The sequence below is a fragment of the Bos javanicus genome, chromosome 22, assembly GCF_032452875.1.
Source record: "Bos javanicus breed banteng chromosome 22, ARS-OSU_banteng_1.0, whole genome shotgun sequence".
NCBI lineage: Eukaryota > Metazoa > Chordata > Mammalia > Artiodactyla > Bovidae > Bos > Bos javanicus.
The window spans coordinates 44,602,352-44,619,998 of record NC_083889.1 but is presented as its reverse complement, the minus strand read 5'-3'; the positions used below and the strand labels follow the sequence as shown (position 1 = coordinate 44,619,998).

The 17,647-nt window shown below is 39.8% G+C and overlaps 1 protein-coding gene across 9 annotated transcripts in view; it reads right to left on the bottom strand.

Annotated features, from left to right (window-relative positions):
- ERC2 (ELKS/RAB6-interacting/CAST family member 2) overlaps positions 1 to 17,647 on the bottom strand; it is a 993,593-nt gene that overhangs the window by 944,503 nt on the left and 31,443 nt on the right. For all 9 annotated transcript variants that reach the window (XR_009732518.1, XR_009732519.1, XR_009732517.1 and 6 more), the window contains one exon: positions 9,003 to 9,799. Coding sequence is in view for 6 of the 9 variants with exons in the window: in XM_061396628.1 (XP_061252612.1) it covers positions 9,003 to 9,659 (657 nt within the window). In the remaining 3 variants the exon portion in view is untranslated. The remainder of the gene's footprint in view (positions 1 to 9,002; positions 9,800 to 17,647) is intronic.

Below are 17,647 nucleotides of genomic sequence, written 5' to 3'. Positions count from 1 at the left end.
TCCTCCAGGCTCCTCTAGCCACAGAATTTTCCCAGTGGAAGCCCCAAAAATTAGAATAATAGTTATCAATTCCAATTTTCTATGTTTTATCAAGTAGAAAGGTACTGAGCTACAAGTAATAGGATACCCAATCAGCAGTGACTTAAACAACTAGGGGTTATTTTCTCACATGACTAGAAGTCTGGAGGCAGGCCACTGCTGCTGCTGGTGCAACTGCTGAGAGACGGCAGGACATATGTCTCCACGCTTGTCTCATCCTTCCCTCCATGGTTACTAACAGGCAACATATTGACAATCAAGACAGAAAGAAGGAGAAAGGAGCATTGCTGGTGACATTTACTAATTTATCAGGAAAATACAAGTTTTCCCAGAACCTCCCAGATTTCCACTTGGGTTACATTGGCCAGTTACTTGAGGAAGAAGAGGAGAAGTCTGAAGGTGAGCCATTAATCAGACATCATTAGGATATTAGAAGGACTAGCCACTGAAGGAACCTTTGACCACAACAGATGTCTCATCCACTTTACAGTCTCAAACTTTAATGTCCTGATTCTAGAGCTGCTCTTGAAGTAGCCTTTCCCCAACTGTGGCCTTTATACCCTCAGTTTTAGGATTATTTATCACTTCTGACAGATAGTGATATATATATATATATATAAAAATAAATAAATATACACACACATACATACATATATATATATAGGACAAAACACACACACACGCACACACACACACACATATATATATTCATTCCACTCCCTTTCTGTTTTACAGGGAATATATTTCCCTGACCCCCTGACTTTGGGCTTGGCCACACAACATGCATTAGGCAACAGAATATTAGTGGACATGATGCAAATAGAGGCTTTAAAATGTATCTATGTGATTTGGCTGGACACTCGCCATCTGTGATCCATCATGAGAGGATAAAAGACCTGGTAGCTGCTTGTTCCCTCGGAGAAGGCAATGGCACCCCACTCCAGCACTCTTGCCTGGAAAATCCCATGGACAGAGGAACCTGGTGGGCTGCTGTCTATGGGGTTGCACAGAGTTGGACATGACTGAAGTGATTTAACCATGGGGTCGCTAAGAGTCGAACTCGACTGAGTGACTTCACTTTCACTTTTCACGTTCATGCATTGGAGAAGGAAATGGCAACCCACTCCAGTGTTCTTGCCTGGAGAATCCCAGGGACAGTGGAGCCTGGTGGGCTGCTGTCTATGGGGTTGCACAGAGTTGGACATGACTGAAGTGATTTAGCAGCAGCAGCAGCAGCAGCTGCTGCTGCTTGTTCTAAAGAGAATGTGGAAACACGCAGAACATACCTGAACCCCACTTTCAGCCTAGAACCTGGTGCTCAGAGTTTGGACCTGCCCAACTAAGTTTCAGTCAATCTGTAGATATATAAGGGAGAGGTAAATGCTTATCTCTTTAACCTAGTAAGTTTGGGGATGGCTTGTTAGACATGGCTTATTACTGCAGCACTAACTGCCTAATACAGTTTTAAGGTAAGTTTCATCATCAAGTTAAGTTTGGGAAATTGCTAGGTTAAGCAAGTTTAATAAATATTTTTAACTGCATGAGTCAGAGCATTTCACATGCTGATATGTTGTATTAATTAGTCTGCTAGGGCTGCCAAAACAAAGTACCAGAAACTAGGTGGTTCAAACAACAGAAATATATTGTCTCACAATTCTGGAGGCTAGAAGTTCAAGATTAAGGTGTCAGCAGGTCTCTTCCTTCTGAGGACTGGGAAGGAAGGACCTGTTGCAGGCCTATCTCTTTGGCTTCTTCACCCTGTCTCTCCCCATGGTCTTCTCTCTCTGCATGTCTATGTCTGTGTCCAAATTTCCCCTTTCAGTAAGGATACCAGTCATATTGGACTAGACCCTCCTTATGACCTCACTTTAACTTGATTATCTCTGTAAAGACCTTATAAAGTCACATTCTGAGGCCTTGGGGATTAAGACTCCAACAAATCTTTTCTCAGGGTGGGACACAATCCAATCCAAAACACACAGCATTATGAATTTCTAGGAGAGGAGTATCTCCTATGTTGTGTCTTAAGCATATTTGGCCAGAAAATTCCCTTTGGAAAGTGTAATTTCCCTTGACATACTTTGGAAACTGGGCTTTGGGGATCCATGGATTTCAGAATAATAGAAAGAAGACATAGGGATAAGATAGGTCTCAGGAGTGAATATATTTAAATCCCACCCACAAAACAGATGGGACCCTACTCTCCAGGAATAAGCCCTTGATCTCACAAACATTCAGTATTCCAGGTGACTGCAGCTGCATTTAACTGTCAATGGCCACCCCTTCACAATGCAGCTGTTTCACCACCTTCCTGGCAGGAGATAGACTTAATTCCATCACCCACTTCCAACTGGTACAACTCTTTGTATCTGGACACTCACAGTGAAATGAATATTTAGAACAGACTTGAATGACCTCTGTTGAGATGGCCCTGCAGTTATATAAATAAAAGAAAAAATAATAATAAAAGAAACACGGAAATGTGATCAATCTCGACTTTTTCAAGTTACAGGCTCAAAATGAGAATCAATAAATCATATGTGAAACTAGCTCAAAATCTCATCAGAAACTCATATTAATATTGATTGAGAGTAGATCACTCTCTTTTGTGTTAAGCCAGAAATAGAAATTATCACATAACCACCACTTAAAAGCCATAACATTCCCCAGACAGGTTTACTTACACTTCTTAGGTTACATTTCCCAATGACCTTGTCCCACTTCGGCACACATGAGATGGGTAAATATTAGATCTAGTACAATCTCCCAGGGTCTGATGCTATTTATACTCATGCAGATCCTTGACTAGCCATACAAAAATTAGAAAAATGTCTAAAAATCATTTTATGAATACCTAGTTTGGAAAAATAATCCATTAAAAATACAAAGTTAATAACAGCATAAAAAATTCAGGTATATAAAAAACCAATAACTTAAACGCACAAAACTACAAGATGTAAATCCTTATGAACTTTCTGAAAATGTATTCTCTACCACATTTTCTCTCTCTCATCTCCATCACACAGGTAAATAGAATGGAGTTGTAAAGAAAAGGCAACTATGTAATCTTACAGAAAAAAAAAAAAAATGGGTCACTTAACTTCCCCATACATAGCTGCATTCTAAATATCCACTCTAACCCCACAGGCCATTAAAAATCAAAAAGGGGCTATCTCAAGTGGCAGCCTAACATCCATTATAAATCTTTTCTCCTGACTTCTACCCAAATCACGCTATAGGTGTGACAATGAGAGCATGAGGCTCCACCTCACTCTTCGTCCATTCAAGAAAATACATCATGAAGCAAAAAGCACAAGTGATAGCATAAGGACAACTTTGTATCCATGTACTCTAGTTTTGACAAACAAACCAAAGATTCCACATGTCAGTACTGCAACTCTTAGTACCTCAACTGTATTTCTATACGTGCCGATCTGTGCCTGAGACATAGGGCCTTGGACAGAATCAAGGAAGTATGAATGGAAAGAGAGTCTGGGGTGAAACATCCTTCCAGAAACCTGAGTGTCTATACTTCACTCATAAGCTACTTGGTTACAGCCCCTGTCCGGTGGCTCTAAGGTCTGTACTTTCTTCAATACAGACAGTGTGTTCAACATCCTCCCTTAGATGTGGAGTTGGGTTCGGCTTCCGTGACAGAACCACAAAGACCTCAGAACACACTGTGAAGGAGGTGGTGAATGGGAGCCTTCTGTAATAACTGCATGAGGGTAAAAGGTCTATGCTGGTGATCATTGAATTCACAGAACTATAACTTTAATATACAAGAGCATTCAAGTTTCCGCACCGCCACCTATAATGGACCTACTTCCTACTTCTATGCACATAGCACAATTCAAATCATTTTCAATTACCTGAATTTAGGTTAGTAAAATACTACGTATCCAAACACCGTGTGATAGAACTACATTTGTAGATGCAGTTTCTGATTGTTGTGGATAAAAAACACTTGATTGTGGTTTCTTATCTCTTTTACATTCTTTTCTTCCATATAGAAAAAGGTCCCGTGATTTTTTTCCTCTAAAGGGAAAATATAATAAATCATGGTAAATAGTGAGTGGTAGAAAACCTAAATAGCCAATTGTGGAAAAAAAGAAATAAATTCCTAATTAACAATAAAATCCTAATTAAACTAAATTACATTCTGAATCATTCTATCAAAACTATTCACTTTTTTCATCTAAGTATGATCTTTCTATTACAGTAGGATTCTATTCACAGCTCAATGATCCTAGAAGGAGGTAGTAAGCATAAATTAAGATCTTAGACATTGGCATAAAAGAGGCTAAAGCCTTAAGTCACTCAGTCCAGCTCAGTTACTTACCAGCTGTGTGAACTTGGGCAAGCTGCTTATTCTCTCTACATTTATTTTTAACCTGTAAAGTGAAAAAAAGTCTAGCATCTACCTCAAATGACTAATGCAAACATTAAACATGGTAATGTACACCAAGCTCTAAGCACAATGCCTAGTGTGTAGTGAGCTCCCAAAAGAAGTCTACTGGCTGCAGTAGCAGCAATAATAGAAACAGAAGCAAAGGCAGAAGTCTGGACTGTTCTCCAAACTTCATTTCATCTAGCTCCAGTTTTTGAGAAACATAAAAACAGCACTGGTGAACATTTTTAGTGTCCCCTCATATCTGACTCTTCTCTCCTTCCTGGAAAAGAGGACTACACCTCACAGTCCCTTGTATTTGTGTCACTTCCAGCCCAAGGAACTGAGGAGCCAATGTGCCAACTCCAGGCACTCTCTTCCTCTGCTGTAGCAATTCCTGAAACCGTGTGCCAAGATGCAGAAAACCTGGATCCTGAGTCACTGCCTGGAGGAGAGCTGCCCTGAAGAGTCACTTGGCCTGCTTCATACTTGAGGTAAATAAGAAATAAATCTCTGATGTGTTAAGTCACTGAGATGTGAGGTCTATTGAGCACTGCAGCAGGATCTACCCTATTCTGACCAACAGATATTCATATACCCCTAAAAAGGATCCTGATATACTTCAAGGGGGTGGGAGGGAGATGTTCAATTTTTTTTAATAACTTGCTTTTTGTCAATCCTTATATTCTTTATTTTGTAACACTACCTAATATTGCAAGTAATTTTCAAAATCTCCATGCTTATCCCCTCTTTTATATTTTTAATCTAAAAAAAGAAAGCAAGAGGGAGGGGACACATGTATACCTATGGCTGATTCATGTGATATATGGCTGAAGCCAACACAATATTGTAAAACAATTATTCTCCAATTAAAAATAAATAAATTTTTTAAAACAAAATAATTATAGTTTGCTAATAGGTTAATCGGAGAAGGCAATGGCACCCCACTCCAGTACTCTTGCCTGGAAAATCCCATGGACAGAGGAGCCTGGTAGGCTGCAGTCCATGGCGTCGCTAAGAGTCGGACACGACTGAGCGACTTCACTTTCACTTTTCACATTCATGCATTGGAGCAGGAAATGGCAACCCACTCCAGTGTTCTTGCTGGAGAATCCCAGGGACGGGGGAGCCTGGTGGGCTGCCGTCTATGGGGTCGCACAGAGTGGGACACGACTGAAGCAACTTAGCAGCAACAGGTTAATACTGGGGCTTTCACTGGGTCATATGTTGCATAGTCATAGGCCACCCACAGAAACCATGGTAACATGTAATCATATCAGGTCCCAGAACAAGGAAAAGGTAATAGGAGCACCCTCAAATATTCATTTGTTTCTGGCTTAAGGCAAAATGGAACAGTTAAGTGGGATTGTGGATATTACCTGCTTTAAACTGAACCATGCCTTACAAAATAGACAAGGAGCTTAAAATATTTTTAGTTAAAACAAAAAGGTTTTGTGTGTCATTAAAATTTACTTTAATAAATAATTTTATTTTGTCTCTTCTATGCTAATTCTTTGTGAATGTTATAGAAGACACATAACATATTAGCACAGTAGCACATCATGTCATTAATAAATATACATACGTGTATAAGTAGGTAATCTGTGCTCAAAAAACTTAATGATAAAATCATAAGAAAAAAGTAATTTTGGAGATGACAGCTTATAAAATGGATTCTATACCTTTTGTCACTTCTTGCATCATTCCTAAACTGCTTTAACCTTTTTCCAAACCAACTAAAAAGGGGAGAAAATCAGTACAGATCTGGGGAAATGCACATAGTAGTAACAGAACTTCATATACCAGCAAAGTCATTAAAAAAAAAAAAAAGCAGAAATGATAGTGAAGGGCACTGATTTGATTTAGGAATGAAGAACAAAGCTTTCTGTTCCAACTGAAAATCACATTTCCACATCTGAAAACCAGCAAAGGCTCTGTCAGATAATCAAAGGGATAAGATGACTGCTTTCCACACACAGAACGAGAATGAAGAGCAGATTCTCAAACAGATCAGAAATGTTTCTACGAACACTTGGATTCCAATGGCGTAGCAGGCAAGGAAACGTATAGGAGGTCAGCAGATGATCCCCAGAAAGGCAGGGGGCTTCATTAGGCCAGCATCAAGACCAAGTATCAGAGAATCACTAGTTTAGCCAAGTTAGAATTATCTTCAACTTCTACAGAAAGTTAAATGACATTTGAGAATTTTTTCCAGCCAAATGGCACAACACTGTACTCCCCATCTCTTAGCATTTATTTCACTGGTAATAAGAGGTGAGGCTGGGACTTAATCCCAGGCATGTATTACTCCTGAGCCCCTGTGAACAGCAGCATATATATGAGCCTCACAGGGTAGGTTTCCCAGGTGGCGCTAGTGATAAAGAACACGCCAGCCAATGCAGGAGACCTAAGAGACAGTGGTTCAATTCCTGGGTGGGGAAGATCCCCTGGAGGCGGGCATAGCAACCCACTCCAGTATTCTTGCCTGGAGAATCCAATGGACAGAGGATCCTGGCAGTTCATTGGATTGCACAGAATCGAACACAACTGAAGCAACTTAGCACGCACAGTGTAGGTAGGATTTGAAAATGGAAACTAGCTGGGACTGAATAGACAGAGGCAGGGAGAGGGGATGCTGAGAAGGCCACTAATGGAAGGGAACAGAAAGGAATGGAAGTGAGAAATCTTGAGTATGTGTAGGAATTCACAAGTGGTAGTGTAGGGAGCAACAAACTCTGGAAAATTCTTCAAGAGATAGAATACCAGACCACCTGACCTGCCTTTTGAGAAATCTGTATGCAGGTCAGGAAGCAACAGTTAGAACTGGACATGAACAACAGACTGGTTCCAAATAGGAAAAGGAGTACATCAAGGCTGTATATTGTCACCCTGCTTATTTAACTTATTTGCAGAGTACATCATGAGAAATGCTGGGCTGGATGAAGCACAAGCTGGAATCAAGACTGCCAGGAGAAATATCAATAACCTCAGATGACACCACCCTTCTGGCAGAAAGTGAAGAAGAACTAAAGAGCCTTTTGATGAAAGTGAAAGAAGAGAGTGAAAAAGTTGGCTTAAAACTCAACATTCAGAAAACTAAGATCATGGCATCTGGTCCCATCACTTCATGGCAAATAGATGGGGAAACAGTGACAGACTTTCCTTTCTTGGGCTCCAAAATCACTGCAGATGGTGACTGCAGCCATGAAATTGAAAGACTTGCTTGCTCCTTGGAAGAAAAGCTTAGACATAATATTAAAAAGCAGAGACATTATTTTGCCAACAAAGGTCCATCTAGTCAAAGCTATGGTTTTTCCAGTAGTCATGTATGGATGTGAGAGTTGGACCGTAAAGAAAGCTGAGTGCAGAAGAATTGATGCTTTTGAACTGTGTTGTTGAAGACTCTTGAGAGTCCCTTGGACAGAAAGGAGATCCAACCAGTCCATCCTAAAGGAAATCAGTCCTGAATATTCATTGGAAGGCCTGGTGCTAAAGCTGAAACTCTAATACTTTGGCCACCTGATGCGAAGAACTGACTCATTTGAAAAGACCCTGATGCTGCGAAAGATTGAAGGCAGGAGAAAAAGGGGACGACAGAGGATGAGATGGTTGGATGGCATCACCGACTCAATGGACATGAGTTTGAGTAAACTCCAGGAGTTAGTGACGGACAGGGAGGCCTGGCATGTTGCAATCCAGGGGGTTGCAAATAGTCATACATGACTGAGCGACTGAACTGAACTGAAGTGAGTGTAGCGAGCACAGATGTAGAAGGAGGTGGTATGAGATAAGACTACAAAGGCAGGGTTAGACATTCCAGGAGAAGGTGCTATAGGCTTAGTCAGAGGTATACTTCATTCTGGAGGCAACGAGTAATTATTGACAGCTTTAAAGCAGAGGAATGGCATAACTACAAGTAGACACTGGGAAAACTAATCTTGCTATGACATGGATGATGGACCAAAAGAGAGTACAAATGTGCCCTGCACATAGTTAGATGTTTAATTAGTACTGAATGGATAAAAGTAGAAAGACTAGGTTAAAATTTATCATGTTTCTCTAACATAATATCAAATCCATCCCATCCAATCCCATTTAATATTTTTCAGTTTGCTATTTAGTGAACCAACTTCCCTCATTCTAGAAGGAAATAATGTTGCTGGTGCATCAAAAAAAAAAAAAAAAAAAAATCAATTCACCAGTCAGATGTAGCCTTCTAAATGTTGTTTTTAAAGTGTATACTCTTCTTCTATTCAGGGGGAAGCACATCTGAGCTGCTTTTGGGACTACTGAAAAAGAAAACAAAATTAACCAAGTATAAAAGTTAGCCATTGAGGTGTGGTTCCCCTTCTTCTGCAACAATGTGAAAGGGTTATTGGCAAATAAGCAGATCACAAGCTGTAACTTTATCTTTCCTATACTGTCTTGTAGTCTTCATGTCAAACATGTACTAAGCCATAGGTTTCTTGATGATGCCGAACTTCCCCCTATACAGGCCGTAGTACCATCTGCAAAGCATCAACTACTCAGTGAGAAACCAAGGCTGAAAACATTGACATGAGTCATAACCTACCTGATTTTCTTCGTGGGAAACCCTCATCTGCTCCTTGAGGACAGACATCCGAGCTGCCTCTTCTTTCCTCAAGACTCTCTCCTTCTTGAGCTCAGGACTCCAGAAGGTCTTGATACTGTTCATGGAAGATCCCAACTTGCTATCCTTGATGTCGAGCTCTTTTCGTAGGAGGTCATTCTCTCTCTGAAGTTCCTTGAGCTGGGCCTGAAGGTCTAACATGGTGCTATCTCTTACCTGCCTCAACATGGAGGGGACCTGGTGGTGGTGATGATGGGATGAGCTGGTCAGACCGCCATGTTGATCCGTGTATGAAAGGACATCTGTGTGGGAAAGTCCAGCAGAGGCAATATTGGGACTACTCCCCATAGCTGTGACCCGGCCTCCATATACAGCTCGATTTGTGGCCCTTCCCAGAGTCATAGTGCCCTTTGGGTAAGTTGTTGAAGCCACCCCCTCATGATCGCTCAGATACATGGGTCCAGATGTAGCATAGGCTGCATTAAGGGACTGGATATTCTCCATGGACAGAGTCTTGCCTGTTCCTCCACCTCCCCCACTACTTGTTCTTCGGTGGCCCAGACGAGGAGACCGTGGCAAACGAGGTGATCTGGAAGGGCTACCTTCCAGATTGGTGATTGTTCTTGCACTTCCATACATTTTTCTTTTCTTATGAGGTGCTACAGAAGAGAAGGAATGCTATATTAAGTTGGAGATTAAGCCGATGTTTCCACCGTTGGCCAGAATTTTCACCACATTCTTTTCATAGTCTGTACTGGAAAATGCATCCAAACAGAGATCTGAAAAATGAGGAAAAAGAATAATCAAAAATAAATTTATTTAGAACTCTGACCATTAACAGCATTATATTTCAAAAATATGTGTGTATATGTGTGTGTGTGTGTGTACATATAGATGATAGATTGATGATAAGAATGATAGATAATAGTCAAACCTATGCTTATTTAAAAATAGCAAGGACCCCAAACTTTACTAAGTACATTTAAACATTTTGTAGATTTCCCCCATCATGCACCCAAGCAAGGTCAAAAGTTCTTAGAGCAAAAAAGAAGCTCATTTTTCCTTAGGAAAATGAAACTTTGCATTTTGGTCTGTGCTAAGCGATAGTTGGGGCCTCCAGAAAAATCACCATAGAATTCTGTATCATAGAGATCTTAACTATAAAATACTCCATCTGAGGCACATGACCCTCATATACAAGTGGCCTGACAGTGACTCTGATATCTTGTTTCCAAGAATGTCAACTAATCAAACAGGTTGTCACCTCCCTTCCTGTACCCATTGCAGACATCACTAATCCATCACAATCTTCTTTCCCACTAAATTCAGGACTCTTATCAACACAACATCCTAAACAGTTTACCAACCAACTGATACAGACACATGAGTTGGAACATATTGGCCATCTTGAAGTTAGAAGAAAAGAGGTGGCTCAAACCAACAAGTCTCCTATACATACTGCCAAATCCTAAACGCTCTCACCAGAGAAGATCACAGTCCCATCTCTCTCCTGGAGAGATCCCCTGGAGAAGGGAATGGTTACCCACACCAGTATTTTTGCCTGGAGAATTCCTTGGATGGAGGAGTCTGGCAGGCTACAGTCCATGGGTTCACAAAGAGTCCTACATGACTGAGCAACTAACACTTCATTTCACTCCATGGTTATGCAAGTACTTTGGGGCAGATTTATGTAGCCAGGGCTACAAGATTGTGATTATCCTCCAGTGCTAAGATCCAAATGGTCTTAATGGGAGCATCTTGGCTTCCTGTTCTTCCTCTTAGGGTATGTTTAGTGTACTTTCTTTTTCTTCAGCTTTTAGACACAGAGACCACAGATTTTTGGAGAGAAGCCAACTGAGGTTCAAATATCCACTTTAACGCTGACAAGCTGAGTGACCGTGGCAAACTGTCTGCTATGTGCTTCCTTTCTCTGATCCATAAAATGTGGGTAAAATTACCTAAATCAGTACTGTAAGAAATATGTAAGATAATGTTTTTAAAACACCCAGTTTGATACCTAGCACAGAATAGTCAATAAATAGTTTTTGTTGGTAGTATCAGTGAGATAAGTACATTAATAGCATTATATAAGTCATCTTTTATTTTACCTGCATATCATTCATTCTCCCTCCACTCCCCACCGCCCCCCCAATTCCTGGTAATACTCTCCATTTTTCTCAGAGAAATTATTTCCAAATCTCTACCCACAATTCATTAGGTTTAGGTAAGGCTGACTCTCTTTACTCTATCCTGGAGGCTGCCAGTGGTAAGAACATGACCCAGACCTGGCTGATCATCACATTTCATCCCCCAGACATGACAGCTGGTTTAGGGATGGGCATGTGACCCACAGTCATTCAAAATCAGTCCATATCATGACTTTTGCTGGAATAACTGGGAAAGATAAACTCTTTTCCAGCTAGAATTATATGCTTTCAAGATAGAGTTTCTGAGTACTACCATGTGGAAAGTGCTTTCCTGAGAGTGAAGCTAATGCAAAGGAAAGCAGAGCCAATCTTTGAACGGTATGAAATCAAACCAGATGACATCATCCGATACTCTGCACCCAGCAGTTACTGAAGCCACGTCTATCCCTAGGCCATTATAGCTACACATGCCAGGCAGACTAACTACGTTAATGGTCCCAACTCTATACCCTTCCTCTATCTGAGTCCTTGGCTGTGCCCTCCCAATCTGACTCTGGGTTCAGTCATGTGACTTGCTTTGGTCAAAAGGTGATAGTAAATGTGAAGCCTGCAATAGCACTTATGTGTTTACCTTCTCATTCATTTTCTTCTGCCACAGAAATTTTAAAACATGCCCACCCTAGCCTGCTGAAAGATGAGAAATACAGAGTCAAGATGTCCTGTGAGTGAGAGTGCAATTGCTCAGTAGTGTCCAACTCTTTGTGATCCCATGGACTGTAGCCTACCAGGCTCCTACATCCATGGGATTTTCCAGGCAAGAATACTGGAGTGGGTTGCCATTTCCTTCTCCAAATCTTCCCAACCCAGGGATTGAACCCGGATCTCCTGCATTGTAGGCAGATGCTTTACTGTCTGAGCCAACAGGGAAGTTTTTTTTTTTCCTAGCCAATAGCCAACCAACCCCCCAGACACTTGAGCAAGCCCAGCCAAGATCAGCAGAGCTGCCTAGCCACCCAGTGGCTGACCACAGGTGCATGAGCAAGTCCAGCTGAGATCCAGAGGGCCCCATACACTCATAGACAATATAAAAATGTCTTAGTATGTCACTGATGTTTTGTGGCTGGTTGTTTTGGAGCATTACTAAGGCAACAGATCGCGATACATTCACCAATAAATTTTATTTTTTGCTACAGTCAATTCTAATCAGAGTATCTGTCATTTATGCTCAAGAGACTCCTCATATATAGCATAAAGAAATACTTTGCATATAGGCTTCTTCTTTCCCTAAAAAGTCCCTCCAAAGAGTTATACACCTGTTTCTAACTAGTGAACTTAATTTCAAATCTCTATGTTGCTCAAAGCTTAATTTTGGTTTCCTTGAAAACATACAAAAATCATTTTGTATCTAAACCTTTTGCACAAATAATATGTTTTTAAAAAAAAAAAAAAACAGGTGAGTCAACAGGCCCAACAATAGGAATTCAGTTACATAAATGATGAGAGAGAGACAGACAGAAGTTAGAATAATGTGACCATTACATGAATATTTAATGAGATAGAAAGACGCTCATGACATACTAGTAGTGGGGGTAAGTAGACTAAAAAAATTTTTTATGGCCGATTCACATTTTAAAACATACATGCGTACACACTAACTTGCAGAGAAGACTGGAACAATAAATGTTGAAATGTTAACAGTGATTGGGTTCAAATGGTTTTCATTTTCTTCCTTTTGTTTATTTGCATGTTCTAAATTTTCTACATTTTCCATTGTCTTTTTTAGTCTCTATCCATTTCAACTCTGATCTTTGTTATTTTCCTCCTCCTAGTAACTTGGAGGTTAGTTTGTGCTTTTGCCAGTTCCTTGAGATATAAAGTTAGGCTATCTATTTGAGATCTTTCTTTTCTCTTAACTTAAGTATTCATCACTATCAACTTAAGAAAATAATGTTTCCTTCTATAGTTTCAATAGTTAAATTAATTGTTATTTTTGCTATGCTTAGAACTTAGGCCCTAGCTAAGCCACCACTTCGGAGAAGGCAATGGCACCCCACTCCAGTACTCTTGCCTGGAAAATCCCATGGACAGAGGAGCCTGGTAGGCTGCAGTCCATGAGGTCGCTAAGAGTCAGACGCAACTGAGCGACTTCACTTTCACTTTTCACTTTCATGTATTGGAGAAGGAAATGGCAACCCACTCCAGTGTTCTTGCTTTGAAAATCCCAGGGATGGGGAAGCCTAGTGGGCTGCCGTCTATGGGGTCGCCCAGAGTCGGACACGACTGAAGTGACTTACAGTACAGTAAGCCACCACTTACAGATATTATCTTCCAAGAAGAAGTAATGAAATCTGACTTGCCCTTCTCTATCTTCTCTTGTGTCTAGAGGCTGACATTTCTGAGGTCTCTAGCTAGGTTTGAAGTCCCAATCCAAATTCAGTAAAATTTACACCCACACAGATTTAATCTTCAGTAACATTACCAGCTCAGCTGGCCAAGGCTTCAGAGAATTGCAACCACCAACAAACAAAAAGATTTCCTTTTAGAAACACACAACACACACATAACATATAACATGCACAGATATATTAACTTGCTTGAAATAATGTTTCTTTGTTTAAATATTTGAATACTCTTTTTCTACATTTAGTATCAGCAGTTTAGTGTCATAGAATGGATTGAAAAGTTTTCCATTTTTCATATAGCCTCAAATAGCATAATATGAAACTTCTCTATTCCTGAAATGTTTGGTAGAACACACCCATAAAATTAAACATGCTTAGTTGTTATCTTCTAACTTTTTACTATGCTTACTGATCTATTCAGATTTGTTACCTATTTTGTGTCAATGATCATTAAAATATTTCTTCAGGAACAGTCTGTTGTATTGAGATTTTTCAGTCTTCCTAGTGTTGTTCTGTATAATTCTTCCTTCAAAATTTTAAAATCTCTTCAAATTATGTCTCCATCGAATTCTTAATGTTGCTTATATTTTTCTGTTTCTCTTGATGACAACATGACAAATGCTTGTCTATGTTCTACTGATACGTTTTACTATAGTTTGTCTCCCATTTCATCAATATCTCTTTATCCTTAATAGTAATTTCTATTTCCTATGTGTTTATTTTTGTTATATTTGCCATTTTGCAGTAAATGTTCATTTATCTTCAGTCATGTTTTCTGACAAATGCATGTAAGATTACACATACTGGCTAGATGTTTTATGCATAAAATCTTTCTGTAAACATCTTGCTATTTTTCTTTTGAAATTTTTTCTATTCTAGGAAATATTCAGGATACATTTAAATGTCAAAGTAGATAGATGTTTTGGGCTAAAACTTTGTAGTTTTAATTTTATGGCATTGGGATCACAGAATATAACATATATATCTCCTAACCTTTGACACTTGCCAAGACTTTCTAAATGGCCCAATAAATGATTAGTTTCCTTAATTTTTAAAACAGCTAATAAAAGTTTATAGAAAAAATTTAAATTCATATATGTATACAGAAGAAAGTGAAAACACCCTCAATTTTGTCCTTCATAGACAACCTCTATGGTGTTGTTTCCGATTCCTATTGTGCGTATTTATATAATTTCAGATAGAATTCATATCGCATTCAGATGCTGCAGAAGTGACACTGTTCCAGCTCTGGGCCTGGCCTTGAACAGACCTAGCAGCTTCTGATTTTGCTCTCTTCAAAAGCAGAGTTGTAACTGAAAAAAGAAACAACACAGAAAGGCCCTGGAAGATGAGATACGACATGGAGAGAGATCATAAGAAGGAAAGTACAAGTAACCCAGCCAACAGCCAGCACTAAGATGCCGGCCTGGTAAGACAGCCGCCTCGCACCTTCCAGCCCAGCCCAGCTGCCATCTGAAATCAGTGCGTGAGTGACAGCGAACACTGTGCAACACGAAGGACCACTCAGTCAATCCATGTAGCGACAGGAAATAATTCATTCTTGTTTAAAGCCTTCTGAGCTTGAAGGGTTTTGGTGGTTTTTACATAGCAAAAGAACTGAAACAGTCACTTAGTGTTTCATTGAACGGCTATCCAATCATTTCCTCAACTAACCACCTATTATGAGACACGCTGGGACATGTTGTTGTTCAGTCACTGAGTCATGTCCGACTCTGCAACCCCATGCACTGCAGCATGCCAAACTCTCCTGTCTTCCACTATCTCCCAAAATTTGCTCAAATTCATGCTCATTGAGTATGACATGCTATCTAATCATCTCATTCTCTGCCATCCCCTTCTCCTTTTACCTTCAATCTTTCCCAGCTTTAGGGTCTTTTCCAGTGAATTGGCTCACTGGGACACTTAATTTCTTTTTAAAATTTTAAAATATCTCAGTCAGTATTCTGATAGAGAAAGCTTTGCCTACATCTCTTATTACTCCCCTAGGATAAGGTTCTAGAAGTAACATTACAAGATTGAAATTTAAAGGCTCTTGATACCCACATCAAAACTCCCTTCAGAAATGTTAACACAATTTACACTCAGACCCTCTCACCCTTGGATATCTTTCCTCTACAGCCTCTAGTCTTTATTCTCAACTCAGCACAGAAGCTATCATCTCTTGAGGCTGCTAAAAGTCTCTGAATTACCCAACTCAGGATCACCACATATTTAGTAAATAAACCTTGAAAAGTATTTATTAAGCACCATTAATGTGCTACAGTAGCTCTGCTTTAGGTCAGTGCTCTTCAACAGCACTTGCCTGTTCAGATAAACAAGGCTTAATGGGGTTTTGATTGTACACCAAGGTGTCTCAGACACTTTAGGACACCAAGCTGGGTTGTGACTAGAACTGAGGAACTTCCCTGCCAGTCAAGTGCTTAGAACTCCCTGCTCCCATTGTAGAGAGTGCACATTTGACCCCTTGTCAGAGAACTAAGATCCCACATGCCACACAGTACAGGCAAAACAATTTTTTTAAATAAACAAAACTGAAAATGTAAGGTATAAATCAATCACCAAATTTATGTGACAAGAGAATCCCTTTTCCTTTCCAAATACCTGAATTCACTGAACATTCCACTTTATTCATGCAATAATTATATTTTAACCACCAGCTTAATTCCCACTCTTGAAAGCTGGGGATAAAGCAGTGATTGAAACAGACACATCTCCTGTCTATGGGAAGTTTACACACGAGAGGAGACTTTCTCAACATTTTCTTCATCTCATATCTAACAAAGTTGGAGGGGAAGATGGTGACAGGAATTAGGCACTGCTTGCAGGGCATGGACATGAAACTTACCCAAAAGGCTCAGAAATGACCTCTTGAGAAATACAGAAGATCAAGCGAATGACTGTTTGGAGTTTTAATCCTCTAGCAAAAGACATTAATATAATTCTGTATTTATTTTTCACACAACAAAGAAATGAGAATTTTAAAAAGAACTCAAGTCAGTCGTCAGCAGGCAGTGCATGTACGATGTGAGGAAATCGGTTGATGTTTCTTACATCAAGGTCACTACAGACAAGAAGCATTTTGTATAATACCATATAACTCATCGAACCAAACAGGAACTCCAGAGAACATTAAAACGGTAACAGAATAATTTTTTTATCCCTATACATCTCTTTCTTAACAGTAAATTTTAATTAGCAACCTAGGCCCAATGCTTTATTTTGGAATTAGTCTCTTCCACCAAATTTACAAAGAGCAGGATGGCTTCCTGGAACCATTTCATTACTAACTCCAAAGCACACAAAGCGGTGTAGATTTTGCAGATTACAAAAAGGCCCAGTTGACAAGATAAATTGGAAGTAGTCAAACAGGAGATGGAAAGAATGAACATCGACAATTTAGGAATCAGTGAACTAAAATCTACTGGAATGGGCAAATTTAATTCAGATGACCATTATATCTACTACTGTGGGCAAGAATCCCTTAGAAAAAATGGAGTAGCCCTCATAGTCAACAAAAAAGTCTGAAATACAGTACCTGGGTGCAATCACAAAAACAACAGAATGATCTCTGTTTGTTTCCAAGACAAACCATTCAATATCACAATAATCCAAGTCTATGCCCCAACCACTACTGCCAAAGAAGCTTAAGTTGAACGGTTCTATGAAAACCTACAAGACCTTCTAGAACTAACACCCAAAAAAAGATGTCCTTTTCATCATAGGAGACTGGAACGGAAAAGTAGGAAGTCAAGAGATACCTGGAGTAACAGGCAAGTTTGGCCTTGCAGTGAATGAAGCAGGGCGAAGGCTAACAGAGTTCTGCCAAGAGAATGCACTGGTCATAGCAAACACCCTCTTCCACCAATACAAGAGACGACTCTACACATGGACATCACCAGATGGTCAACACTGAAATCAGATTGATTATAGTCTTTGTAGCCCAAGATTGAGAAACTCTATACAGTCAGCAAAAACAAGACCAGGGGCTGACTGTGGATCAGATCATGAGCTCCTTATTGCCAAATTCAGACTTAAATTGAAGAAAGTAGGGAAAACT